At 38.1% G+C, this 12,954-nt stretch overlaps 1 protein-coding gene across 1 annotated transcript; it reads right to left on the bottom strand.

Annotated features, from left to right (window-relative positions):
* Window positions 1-10,053: 10,053 nt before the first annotated feature.
* On the bottom strand, window positions 10,054-12,048 carry LOC149389419 (profilin-3-like). Its single transcript, XM_089622963.1, has 4 exons — window positions 11,851-12,048; window positions 11,359-11,496; window positions 10,455-10,606; window positions 10,054-10,241 (listed from the first exon to the last, which is right to left on the bottom strand). The coding sequence occupies exons 1-3, from the start codon at window positions 11,971-11,973 to the stop codon at window positions 10,472-10,474; spliced, it is 396 nt and encodes a 131-aa protein (XP_089479089.1). The 5' UTR covers window positions 11,974-12,048; the 3' UTR covers window positions 10,054-10,241; window positions 10,455-10,471.
* Between the last annotated feature and the right edge of the window lie 906 nt (window positions 12,049-12,954).

The following is a 12,954-nucleotide window of genomic DNA, read 5'->3' as shown; positions in this document are numbered from 1 at the left end:
CTTCGAGACATAAGAGGTTAAATGGTTTGTTCTTATCTTGTCTCTAGAAGTGCACTGGTCAATTCAGTACCTTCGGAAGATACCTAGAAGAACTATAGAGTTCCTAACTCTCAATGCCTCATAACCAGACATCATAGATTCTTCTAACAATCATACTGAGGTCAATAGTCCTTTGACCCTAAGATTGCGAATATATCGTTTTAAGCAAACTACGAAGAGTTTGTTCATGCAAATCTACATTTGTCTCTTCGTAAGTTGTTAAGTTTGTTTATGGACTAAAAGACTATGGTTTTATCATAAAGCTTCAAACAAGGAAGATTGAATGAACGTTTCAACTTTATTAATGAATGAATAGGCAATTACAAGCGAGAGTCTTCATGAGACTTTATTACATCAAATGTTCAAAATAAAGACTACAACTCTTCTTGTGGGCACCATTGACAACAAACTCCCACTTAACTCAAAGAAGGTGTGTGTAGTCCTTCATGCCTAATCCCTCACGATGTTGGTCGAAGACCTTGTTCGCTAGGGCCTTGGTGAATGGATCTGCGAGGTTGTCCACCGTTGAGATCTTCTTCACTTCCACGTCTCCGCGCTGCACGATCTCTCGAATCAAATGGTATTTCCTCTCAATATGCTTAGAGCGCTTATGGCTTCTAGGTTCCTTTGAGTTAGCGACAGCCCCACTATTATCACAATAAAGGGTCATGGGCTCGTCGACGTTTGGAACAACTTCCAAATACTTAAGGAATTTCTTAAGCCATACAGCCTCTTTGGATGCTTCACAAGCAGCCACATATTCTGCCTCCATTGTGGAGTCAGCAATGCAAGATTGCTTAATACTCCTCCACACGACAGCTCCACCATTAAGGATGAACACAGATCCCGAAGTGGATTTCCTGGAATCCTTATCCGCTTGAAAATCGGAGTCGGTATATCCCGTCATAGTCAGGTCAGTACCTGAGTATGTAAGCATCAAGTTCCTAGTTCTTCGAAGATACTTAAGAACATGCTTAACAGCAATCCAGTGCTCGGGTCCAGGGTTGGATTGGAAACGACTAACTACGCCAACGGCGAAACATATATCAGGTCGGGTGCAAAGCATAGCATACATGAGGCTTCCTACGGCAGAGGCGTAAGGAATTTTCCTCATGTCTTCAATCTCTTGTGCAGTCTTGGGAGACTGGTCCTTAGAGAGTGAAACTCCATGCCTAAAGGGTGTTTGACCCCTCTTGCAGTCTTGCATCGAGAAGCGATTCATCACCTTATCAATATAAGATGCTTGAGAGAGCGACAGGGTCCGGTTTTTCCTATCTCGAAAGATTTGGATTCCCAGAATGTATGCAGCTTATCCTAGATCCTTCATATCGAATTGCTTTGCCAGCCAGACCTTAACCTCAGATAACTTACCCACGTCATTACCAATGAGTAGTATATCATCGACATATAGTACCAGAAACACAACTTTGCCTTCGTGTATTAACTTGTAAACACAAGGCTCATCTATTGACTGTTCAAAGCCGAAGCTCTTTACAGTTTCATCGAATCTAATATTCCATGACCTAGATGCTTGCTTTAGTCCATAAATGGATTTAAGCAACTCACAAACCTTGGTCTCTTGACCTTTATCCACGAAACCGTCTGGTTGAGCCATGTAAATGCGCTCGTCAAGATTGCCATTCAGAAAGGCTGTCTTGACATCCATTTGCCAGATCTCATAGTCGAGAGCTGCAGCTATGGATAGGAGTATGCGGATGGATTTAAGCATCGCGACTGGCGAGAAGGTTTCTTCATAGTCAATCCCTTCTTGTTGGGTATAACCCTTCGCCACAAGTCGTGCTTTGAACGTCTCAACGTTCCCATCAGGACCCCTTTTCTTCTTGTATATCCACTTACACCCTACGGGTTTAATCCCTTCAGGAAGGTCTACAAGTTTCCAGACTTTGTTGACATACATCGAGTGCATCTCAACTTTCATGGCGTCAAGCCAAAGGTTTGATTCAGAACAAGCCATTGCTTGGCTATAGGAAATAGGATCATCCATGTCGGAGACGGCTACAAGAGAGTCTCCATAAGACATGTACCTGTCGGGCTTTTGAGTAGCCCTCCCACTACGTCGAAGTACTACTTGACGAGATTCTGATGAGTTAGGTTGTGTTTCAGTTGGGGTGAGAACAGTTCTTACAGACGAGGTAGAAGCTTCCTCACCCAACTTTTCTTCAAGCACAATTTTGCTTCTAGGTTTTGCATCCTTCATAAAGTCCTCCTCAAGGAAACGAGCATTCGTGCTAACGAAAGTCTTATCGTCCTCGGGACTATAGAAAGTAAAACCTTTGGTTTCCTTCGGATATCCTACAAACAGGCACAATTCTGACCTACTAGCCAACTTGCTAGTCTTTTGCCTCAGCACGTGTGCAGGGCAACCCCAAATTCGGATGCGGCCAAGATTCACTTTACGGCCAGTCCATCGTTCATAAGGAGTACCAGGAACCGTCTTGGACGAAACTTGGTTCAGAACGTAGGCGGCTGTTTCGAGGGCATATCCCCAAAAGGAAAGCGGGAGTGATGAGTAACTCATCATTGATCTAACCATCTCCATAAGAGTTCGGTTTCTTCTCTCTGACACTCTGTTTTGTTGAGGTGTGCCAGGTGCGGTAAGCTGAGAAGCGATACCTTCTTCCTTAAGAAAGTCATCGAACTCTCCAGACATATACTCACCACCTCGATCAGATCGAAGGGTTTTGATCACTTTGCCAGTTTGCTTTTCCACTAAAGCCCTAAAGACCTTAAATACGTTAAAGGTCTCGGATTTGTGTTTAAGCAAATAGACAAACCCATATCTTGAGTAATCATCAGTGAAGGTAACGAAGTATTCGTATCCTCCACGTGCCTGTTGGTTGAGCGGACCACATACATCAGAATGTATTAGTTCCAGCAACTCAGTGGCTCTTCGACCCTTATCGGAGAAAGGTCGCTTAGTCATTTTTCCTTCTATACAGGATTCACAAGTAGGCAGTGAGCCTATTGCAGAGGCTTGGAGTGGACCATCCCTCACAAGTCTCTTAATCCTATCTAGACTGATATGACCAAGTCTTAAGTGCCAGAGGTATGTTGATTTTGTTAGATCGGAGGATTCAGAAAGTTTGATCCTCTTTGGCTCCCTAATTAAATCGTTATCTATTTCGGTGTCTAGAAGGTTGAGTGGGATAGATGTAAAAAAGACCATTCTTCATACATGCATCAGTGACGAAAGAATTAGAAAAAGAAATACGAATTCCATTCTTTATAAACTTTAAATAATAATCTTGCTCGAAAAGTTGAGCAACAGATACTAGGTTTTTCCCAAAGGAAGGAACATAATAAACATTATTCAAATTTAAAGTTCGATCTTCAAAAGATAGCGTCACAGATCCCACAGCCTTCGCAGACACCACGCTCTCATCACCCCACTTGAAGCAGAAGTCGCCATCCTCTAAGCTTTTGCTTTTCCTAAAACCAGTCAAGGAGCAGCAAATATGGTTAGTAGCAGCGGAGTCAATAATCCACGATGATACATTATCAGCTACTAAACAGGCTTCAGTAACAAGTACAATACCTTTAGCTTTGGTTTTGAGGTAGGCGGGACAGTTCCTACGCCAGTGACCAGGCTCATTGCAGTGGTGGCACTTGTCTTTAGACTTGTCCACCTTCGGAGCCTTTGGCGCCTTCTTCTTCGTTTGAACCTTAGGTTGGTTCTTCTTCTCGGCGTTGCGAGGTCTCTTCTTAGATCCAGAGGTGGAGGCAGTAGCATGTACTTCTCCTTGAGCCCTCTTTTTCTTAGTGAGTACCTCAGCGGTTTGAAGTTCCTTCATGAGCTCGGTAACAGTGTACTCTAGCTTGTTCATGGAATAATTCAATTTGAAGGTATCAAAGGTTTCGGGGAGAGTTTCCAAGATCATATCTATTTTAGTCTCCCCATCAATCTCAGATCCAAGAATCTCCATCTCGTTGAGATAGCTAATGATCAGCATCATATGATCTCTAACGGGAGTTCCAGCCTTCATACGACAGTTCATGAATTGTCGGACCGCTTGTTGCCTAGCTTGACGTCCTTGCCCTCCAAACATCTCATGGAGATTGTAGAGCATATCGGTGGCAGTTTCATAATCACGATGTTGTTGTTGCAACACATTGTTCATCGATGCCAAAATATAGCATCTCGCAATCTCATCGGATCGAAGCCAGGCCACCAGGACGTCTTTCTCCTCTTGCGTCGAATCATCATTCGTTTGAGGACAGGGGGTGGTGAGAACCCATTTGTGCTTGTCGACAGTAAGGACTATGTCGAGGTTACGTTTCCAGTCGACGTAATTGTCGCCTTCGAGTTTATTCGAGGAAAGAATTGTAGAGAGAGGGTTGAGAGACATATTGCCTATAAAAGTTGAAACAAGTTTATGATTAGTCTTTGGTTTAGGATTTAAGTTTCATTAAGACTTTTGAAAACCCAAAGGTGTTATAAACTAAACGATAATTTACTCCCTCAAGAGAAGGCCGCAAAAAATCTCCATTTATAAGTAAATGACACATCATTAATGCTAAGCCAAGATGTCAGTACATCATTTTGACTAGCCACCTTGTAAATTTGTTTGATCACTCATATCCTTTCGCAGAGCCTTAAGGAAGGATACTAGGGATTGAGCCTAAGTGTGCAACCAACCACTTAGTCCAAAAGATCAGCTTTGAAAAACAATCCCCCAAGGGGAGGCCTTGCCATCATTGCATCACTCTCGGACGTAGCTCATTGAGCAATGATCGAAGCAATAACGCCTTGGAGTACTCACATTTAAGTGAGGGTCGCAAGAGCGGCTCTTAGTCCCACGTTATTGCATCTTTCACTAGTGTTGGGGATCGCGGGTTACAAACAACGAATATAACCCTCCCACTTAGTTTTTGGAGTTGGTTCATCGACTCTTATAAGTTCGGAAACAAATTTCCTAGTTAGAGAGCGACAGAGCGGACAACTAGAAGAGAATCCTAGATCGACATGTTCAGAGCAGTATTAGTGCATAAAGGCACAAGGGACATACTCGATCTTTTCCTATTTTCTATTTCGGGAAAGTGCGTGAGGGAAGTGTGAACTTCAACTCACTCGAACACTTGAAAGTTTGAGATTACACATCCTTTTATTTTTCGGCTTGTCTACAAGGAGACCTCCCACTCAAAATTTCAAGAGCATATAGATTTTGAACATATGTGATATAGATATAGTTTTGAAAACATTTTGAAAACTTATTTGATTTGGATGACAAAATATTTTCAAGTTTGAAAGTGAAAACAGTTTTTCAAAATTCAAACTAGTTTTGTAAAAATTCAATTTCAATTAATCTTTCAAAAATAAAAACTTTTAATCTTTACACATCACGTTTATAATCTTATAAAAAACAATTTTGCTCAAGAAAATTTCCTCATTAGAGTTCTATAACTCATGGTAGTGGGGTTTGAAAATCCGGATTTCTAAAAAACTGGAGTTTCAGACAGCCGCGCACCTTGGAGTGAAATCGCCATATCTGGCGGCTCCGATGTCCTTTTCAGCCGAAACCGGTGGCATTGGACAGAGGACAGACAGAGCTTTAATTTGATTCAAGAATCATTAAATTTCGATTTCTGAGCAGAGAGTTATGCCGCTTTTAATGCGGGTTTACATTCCAGCTCGAAGAAAAAGAAATAAATTAAAGCTTCGTCCTTTTAGGTGCGAAAAAGAATCGAGTGTAACGGAACGTTTTAAGATGTTGTTGAAAGCTTTTATTTGTGTTTTATTAGCAGGGTAATAACATAGAATAAAAGAAATAACAACAAGCATAAAACGATTCAAGTAAAAATAAGAAACTAGCAAGGTAACAAAACTAGTCACAAAATTTTACTCGAAAAATTCTCAAACCTTTAAAACACGTTTTTCAATATAAAAAATTAAAAACTTTTAGAACTGATTCTAATGTGTTTTAACATCATCCCAAACTCATAGAAAATCAACATGGTTTTTAATTTAAAGGCATGAGCAATAAATTAAAAAAAAATCTAAGATTACAATTCTAACTTGTCACAAAATTAGTAAACTTTCGAAAACGATTTTCAAGCTCATAATTTAAAAACATGCACATGCATTCCTTTGACCATAGCTCTGATACCATTTGTTGGAATCGATCTAGGGTTTGAGAAAAAGTTTAACGCTTCGTTAAGCGGCAGAATTTTAAAAATTTTCTTTTTAAGTAAAACTAGTTTTTACTAACCTAGACAAGAGCATGTGCATGTAAATAAAAACTAATATGAGCTATTAAAGTTACTAACCTTTTTGATGCTTGAACGTTGATGAGCCTTTGGAAGGTTGGCAACGTTCGTCTCCCCTCGCAGCACGTCTCTCTTTTCTTTCCTCGGGAACTCGAGCAACCACGATAGTTTCTATCACTAAATCACTCGAAAAGAAGGAATCAGTGAGTGGGCACTTTTAAACACTACGACTTAAGAACGAGTCTCAAAGTCGCAGAGCTAAAGACTAGGTCGAGTGAGGACCTAGGTGCCAAGACAAGAGAAAACCGAAAATAAACTAGAGAGAGAGAGAAGAGGACTTCGGCCAAGTTCTAGAGAGAGAGTCTCTCAAATCTCTTAAACTTGGATGAATGAATTGTGAGGAAATGAGGCTCCTATTTATAGGAGAGGTCTCACCTTCAATAAGGTAGTTTCCTCTTCTGTAGAATATCACATATTCATGAGCAATTTCCTCTTTTTTCCCTTTGAGATACTCGGCCAAGCTAGGGCTTCTAGAAGCCTTGATTTGTTTCCTATTTTGTTCAAGGCTTGCCTTGTCTCTCAATGTGGCCGATTCCCTTGTGCATCCTTATGCAAATTTGTTTCCTTTTTTTCTTTTGGCAAGTATCTAAATACATTTATGCACAAAATAAACTCTCCTATTTCTCTATTAGGGTAGGCGCCCAAGTCTCTCTAGAAGGAGCTTCTAGAAGCTTCTTCATTTGTTCATGACAACATGAGAAAGGCCCATTAAGAATTTTCAATAAAATTCTCATGAAACGAAATTAATTCACAAGGCCCAATGATCAAGTCATGGCCGAGTGAAACATGTCACAAAATGACCTTGTCAAAAAATTTATTGACATTCATTTCATCCTTTGTCTCAAAAGACAAAAATACCCTTTTAACTATTTTCGTTCTTGTTTTGGCTTAGCTTCCAGTTTAACTATTCCTATCGATGTGATTCGTGACAGTGACCTCATGGACCCAAATGAACAAAGCTTTAGCTAAACACTTGGACTCAAAAGTTCACAAACCTTTTCCAAGTTTAGCTTAATGCCAACTGACTCCACTAAAGAGCTGACACTGAAAATCTCTCGGTTCAAATGAATTTATTTTCTACTCAAGAATTCGACCTAATTATGATGAGCGGATCCACTGAATATTATCTATGTTTACCCTTCATGAATGTCATCAGCTAGTCGGGATTTACTAAATTACCATTTTACCCTTCTAGCTGTTATTTCCTCAACTCCTTTGTCGCTTGTGAATAAGTTAGAAACAATGTATTGACGAGGAGCTAACAAGTCACATTGTTTCATCCAAAAGAGTCAAGACTTAATTTGGACACTGGCCAGTTCATTTATTCACACTCCAAGGAACAAAGCATGAGGTGACATACATTGCATTTCAGCAATCTTGTACATGAATTCCATATCTATGAGAACTTCACAAAGTTACTCATGACAGACTCACAACTTAGTACTTCACCAATAGGCCTTGTTCGGAATCACATAGTGAGTCCGAACTTTGACTTTCTCAAATGAGAATACTAAGGTGTGAAATGGCATGTCTCATTTCAGGATTAAGGTAAGCATGATGCAATTCATACATAGTGACTTCGAGACATAAGAGGTTAAATGGTTTGTTCTTATCTTGTCTCTAGAAGTGCACTGGTCAATTCAGTACCTTCGGAAGATACCTAGAAGAACTATAGAGTTCCTAACTCTCAATGCCTCATAACCAGACATCATAGATTCTTCTAACAATCATACTGAGGTCAATAGTCCTTTGACCCTAAGATTGCGAATATATCGTTTTAAGCAAACTACGAAGAGTTTGTTCATGCAAATCTACATTTGTCTCTTTGTAAGCTGTTAAGTTTGTTTATGGACTAAAAGACTATGGTTTTATCATAAAGCTTCAGACAAGGAAGATTGAATGAACGTTTCAACTTTATTAATGAATGAATAGGCAATTACAAGCGAGAGTCTTCATGAGACTTTATTACATCAAATGTTCAAAATAAAGACTACAACTCTTCTTGTGGGCACCATTGACAACACTTTCGGTTCTATAATCGTGCCGTCGACGAAACCATATTTCCTGCGTGATAATAGGGCAAGGCGCACAGATCTTGCCCATTCGTCATAATTGTCGTGTCGAAAACGAACCAGAGTGATGAGATCTCCAGGCCTGTCTTGTGAACCAAGATAAAAAGGAGATGTATGGTCATTTCGAGAAGATATAGATGAAAGGGGGTTTTTAGTTGTTTCAGCCATTGTCGGTCGTGTATCTTAGCCGCGTGGCTCTGATACCATGAAAGAATGGTGAATCAGTGACCTTTAATGATATTCTTTAGTCATATATATACACAGAAAGGTAGAGAAAATAAAAAGGAAACTACAGCTGTAATCCTAATCTATTTCCTAAACGGTGCTAACAAAATATACGTTACATAATTGCAAATAAATTCCTAAACGTTACATAATATCCTAATACCTAAACTCACGTTAATCAAATATCTGGTATAAAATCTCAATAGTAAATGTTCTTGCAATGAGTATTGGTAGAGAATGTTTTACGCCAAAGTTTCATCACTCTCTTTCTCCACAATGCTTGAATGGCAAATCTATGTCATGAGTTTTAGGAAACTGTTTCTTTGCAAAGGTCCGCTTGCCACAACAATAAAAAACTGTCTAGGTCTTAGCCCATCAGAACCCAAAACACAATTTGAAGTATATTAGATCATCAATTATATAGGAACAATCCTTAATAGATTTTCAGATAGTTTTTTTTTGGGTTATATAGGTATATAGCCACACTGTTGTTATAAGGGTTTTAGTTTTAGCCAACCTTCTGTTAATTTTCTATTAATAGCCACAGTAATCTATTTACAACATGTTAAAAGACGTGAATGACCTCAAATAACTCTAGCCAAATTTCCGCTCATTATTTTCAGCCCATTAATTCAAATAGAAAACAAAATATTCGGCCATAACTACTCGCACAAATTGAGGGAGCATTTAAAACTCTATTAATGCAGATATCTATACTCTCTCTTAATCTCTACACAATCGATAAAAACAAAATCAACGCTCTGCAACATCGGCCGACGCTCCACCCTCTACAACATCGGCTCTGACACTCGCCAACCCTCTGCAACATCGGCTCTGACACTCGCCCACCCTCTGCAACATCGGCCGACGCTCGTCGATGGTGACAGAAAACGGGCTGTGCCTATCGGATTGGATTGGTGGAGGGATTACAAGATTTCTTATATTATGATGATCCTTCATTTTTTTTCTCTCTCTTCTTCTTCTTCTTCTTCTTCTTCTTCTTCTTCATCATCGGAATTGCTGGTGGTTTTGAGTGTATGATATTTGTTTCAGTGATTGTGAATTTGCTGAGATTTTGGTTTCGGTGAATTCTTATCTAGTATTGTAAATACGACGTTGATTTACAGTTAATACCAATTGTTTCATCGTAATGCATTGTAAATACAAAGATGATTTACAGTATATTCGTATAAATAAAATGAAAAAAATTCTGGAAATATTTTGTACGTTCTAAAATTATGAAAACAAATAATATCAATAAATGAAGAATATATTAATAGATTTTATCCATAATGAATTGCCACGAAAATATAAACTAATTAACTAAAGTCAACGCTGAAAATTTCCAAATACACGTTAACAATCTTTCCAAATCGATTAGATTCAAAAATTTTTAAAGACACACTAAAATATTGTTAAAGACACACTTCAAGACCATGCATTTTTAAGCATATAAATTCCAAAGATAATGTATTCTCATACGAATGAGGGGAAGATAAGGAACCAACTATAAACTCAAAACATACACCGACTTTGACTGTGACTTTTCCAAGGCAGCCATGACGTCTTTTCAACACCAAGCACTCCACAACCATTTTGAATATTACTATATTGCCAACTCTGCAACATGTTACCATGTCATTCATTTTTCATAGTTTAAAAGGAATGTATCTATATTATTTAAGATCCCAACGGAAACCGTATACATTTTATCATATCATCTAAGTATGCATGGAATACAGACTGGTGAAGAGAAAAAAATACATATTTCTCCAGTATATCAGGAAAAAAGGGGTCCAAAACAATATCGAAACGATTTGTACGACGACTTACCCAGAGAAATGATACAATTACAGACCCTGCTCAGAGAGGTAATCTCCAAGCCTCTCCACAATAACGTTGCACTGCCCGGGAGTCATAGGCTCATCATATACGCCAATGATCAAAGCCTGATTGGTCTTCTTGATTGTAACGCCGCCAGAGCCCTAATACGCAAAACTAAGGTTAGTGCATGGAACTTGATGTGAGCAATGGATAGCATGATTCGATGGTTCTTAAACTCGCATCATCTTCTATCTTATATGAACCCAAAAGTAATAAAGAGTTAAGAGCATGATACATATTCGAGGATTTTCCAAAATGGGCAAGAACAAGATTATGTGTTACCTTAATTCTATTGCTTCCCATAAAAAGGTACTTTTTTTTCTAACCCCTAAAATGCACTAAGATGCGAGACCGATTTTACAATAGTATGATTGAATAAAGAGAGAAATAAAAAAGCTTTCTGACCTCGCATTCTACAACTACCTAAACCCGATAACTATTGTTTCCATGAATCTATGATCGCAAGCATATACGTGAATAATATTAGTAGCTAGAAGCTCAAAGTGCTGTTATTATTTAAAACCTGAACCTTAGTCCCTCAACATTTCCATTCAAAACAAGATAACGGAGTCGACGAGTAGCAAGCACAAGGAAACATTAAACATCCCAATGATCATCTATGGGAAATAAAACTTGAGCACGCCTGATTTCCATTTCATGTATATTTCTATTATTTACGGTTTCAAGTAACGACTTGCCTAATCTATTCAGACTAACCTAGTGATCGCCGGATATCCTAAGATGAGAAAATAATCGGATTGCGATCAGCAACAAGATGCTACATGGAGATTCTAAACTAGCAAATTTCGATAACTACCAAAAGAATAATTAAAAATCAAATCCAAAGCCTAACCTTCTTTCCTCTGATAACAGCACCAGGTTCGCCTTGAATGACCATATACTTGGTCCCACCAAGGAATAGCCCAGTCGGAGCAAGATATCCAGACTCCTCGAAATCTTTCATTATCCCTTCAATTTCCTTGGGCTTGAACTGCGATATCAATCACCACAAACCACATTAATTCACAACGCTTTAAAGAAAGCAAGGCATACAGATAATAGTCAAAATCACAGAAGATTCTTCTTTCAGTTCAGGCAAATCGAAATATTTCATTATCTCATAATATTTCATAAGCTTCGAACTACGGCATCAGCATATCACGAGAGCAGATATCATCAACAGTCGGCAAGATGAAAATAAAATGGCTTCTACAAATCGCAGATTCGGCAAAGAAAAAACGATCAAAGGAATCGAGTTCGGAAAAATCGCAGAGATCCAATACAGAAAAGAGAAATCGAAAAAAAACAGCGTCTAGAGGAGTGGCGAGTTGGGTTTGAGGGAAACCTGAGGAAACTTTTCGCTCTGAGCCCAAACAGCACCGTCGTGGCCGATGATGGCGGCGGCGGAGAGATAGTTCCCATCGATCTCGCACATCAAGTGCTCGTCCACGTACGTTTGCCACGACATTTTCGTCCGGACCAGTGGTCTTTTTCTCTGTTTTTGCTATTTATTTATTTATTTTATTATTTTTTTTAAGCCAGCTTCGCTGCAGTGGGATTGAACCCACGATCTCCACACGAGAAGAGGTCGGGTGGAATTGCCACTAGGCTATCTTAGGTACAACTCTGTTTTTGTTATTTATTTATTTGTTATTTTTTGCGCAAGATTTTTATAATGAGAAACTTGAAAAAATGATATATATATATATATATATATATATATATATATATATATAAACCCTAAAGATACTTATTTGTAAGGATTGAAATGTCGACGGTCGATTTCGTACCGATGATCTCAAAAATCGGAAATTACGATAGTCGATGGAAATTACGATGAAAATAATGTAGAAATTTAAAAAAAATTGTGTCGACGAAAATTGCGATAAAACTATATATATATATATATATATATATATATATATATATATATATATATATATATATATATAACGTGTTTATAACATTTTTTTTTCCTTTTATCATTGTTATTTTTTTTTTATTGTATTGTCTCATATATTACTTGGAAAATAAAATAAGTATTAGGGCCAAGGCCCATTTGGTATTCATGCTCTCCCACGTAAGCAACAGTCTCTTTACAAAAATAATTGATACATATAGAGAAATTTCATTAATTGTGCATAATAATTGAATTAATATCAAGATTAGACTTTAACTTAGAAAAATATCCAAAAATGGACTTTTGTACTATAATCGGACAAAAATACCCATCTGATTCTCTATACCTCATCCACTCATAATAATTAATTCATTTTAACACTTTAATCTTCTCTCCCTCTCTCAAATTCTCTCTACTTAAGTGGATTTCAAGGAATCATGGGTAAGATTACTAACTTAATCATTTTAAATAACTTTTTATTGTATATGATAAAATGTAGTGATAAAAATTGATCAGATCTGAAAAACATAGTAAAAAATCTGGGTTGCA

The sequence above is a fragment of the Urtica dioica genome, chromosome 8 (genome assembly GCF_054948205.1).
Source record: "Urtica dioica subsp. dioica isolate 48M chromosome 8, U.dioica_male_clone48M_v1_H2, whole genome shotgun sequence".
NCBI classification, from domain to species: domain Eukaryota; kingdom Viridiplantae; phylum Streptophyta; class Magnoliopsida; order Rosales; family Urticaceae; genus Urtica; species Urtica dioica.
Note: the sequence above shows the minus strand (reverse complement) of the source record. Positions and strands in the feature narration are given on the sequence as shown.

Coding starts and splice junctions, on each gene's coding strand:
- LOC149389419 (XM_089622963.1), bottom strand. CDS start 11,973: ATGTCGTGGCAAACGTACGTGGACGAGCACTTGATGTGCGAGATCGAT. Junction 11,497..11,850: donor AGAGCGAAAAGTTTCCTCAG/GTTTCCCTCAAA, acceptor TTGATATCGCAG/TTCAAGCCCAAGGAAATTGA. Junction 10,607..11,358: donor CTGTTATCAGAGGAAAGAAG/GTTAGGCTTTGG, acceptor TTTGCGTATTAG/GGCTCTGGCGGCGTTACAAT.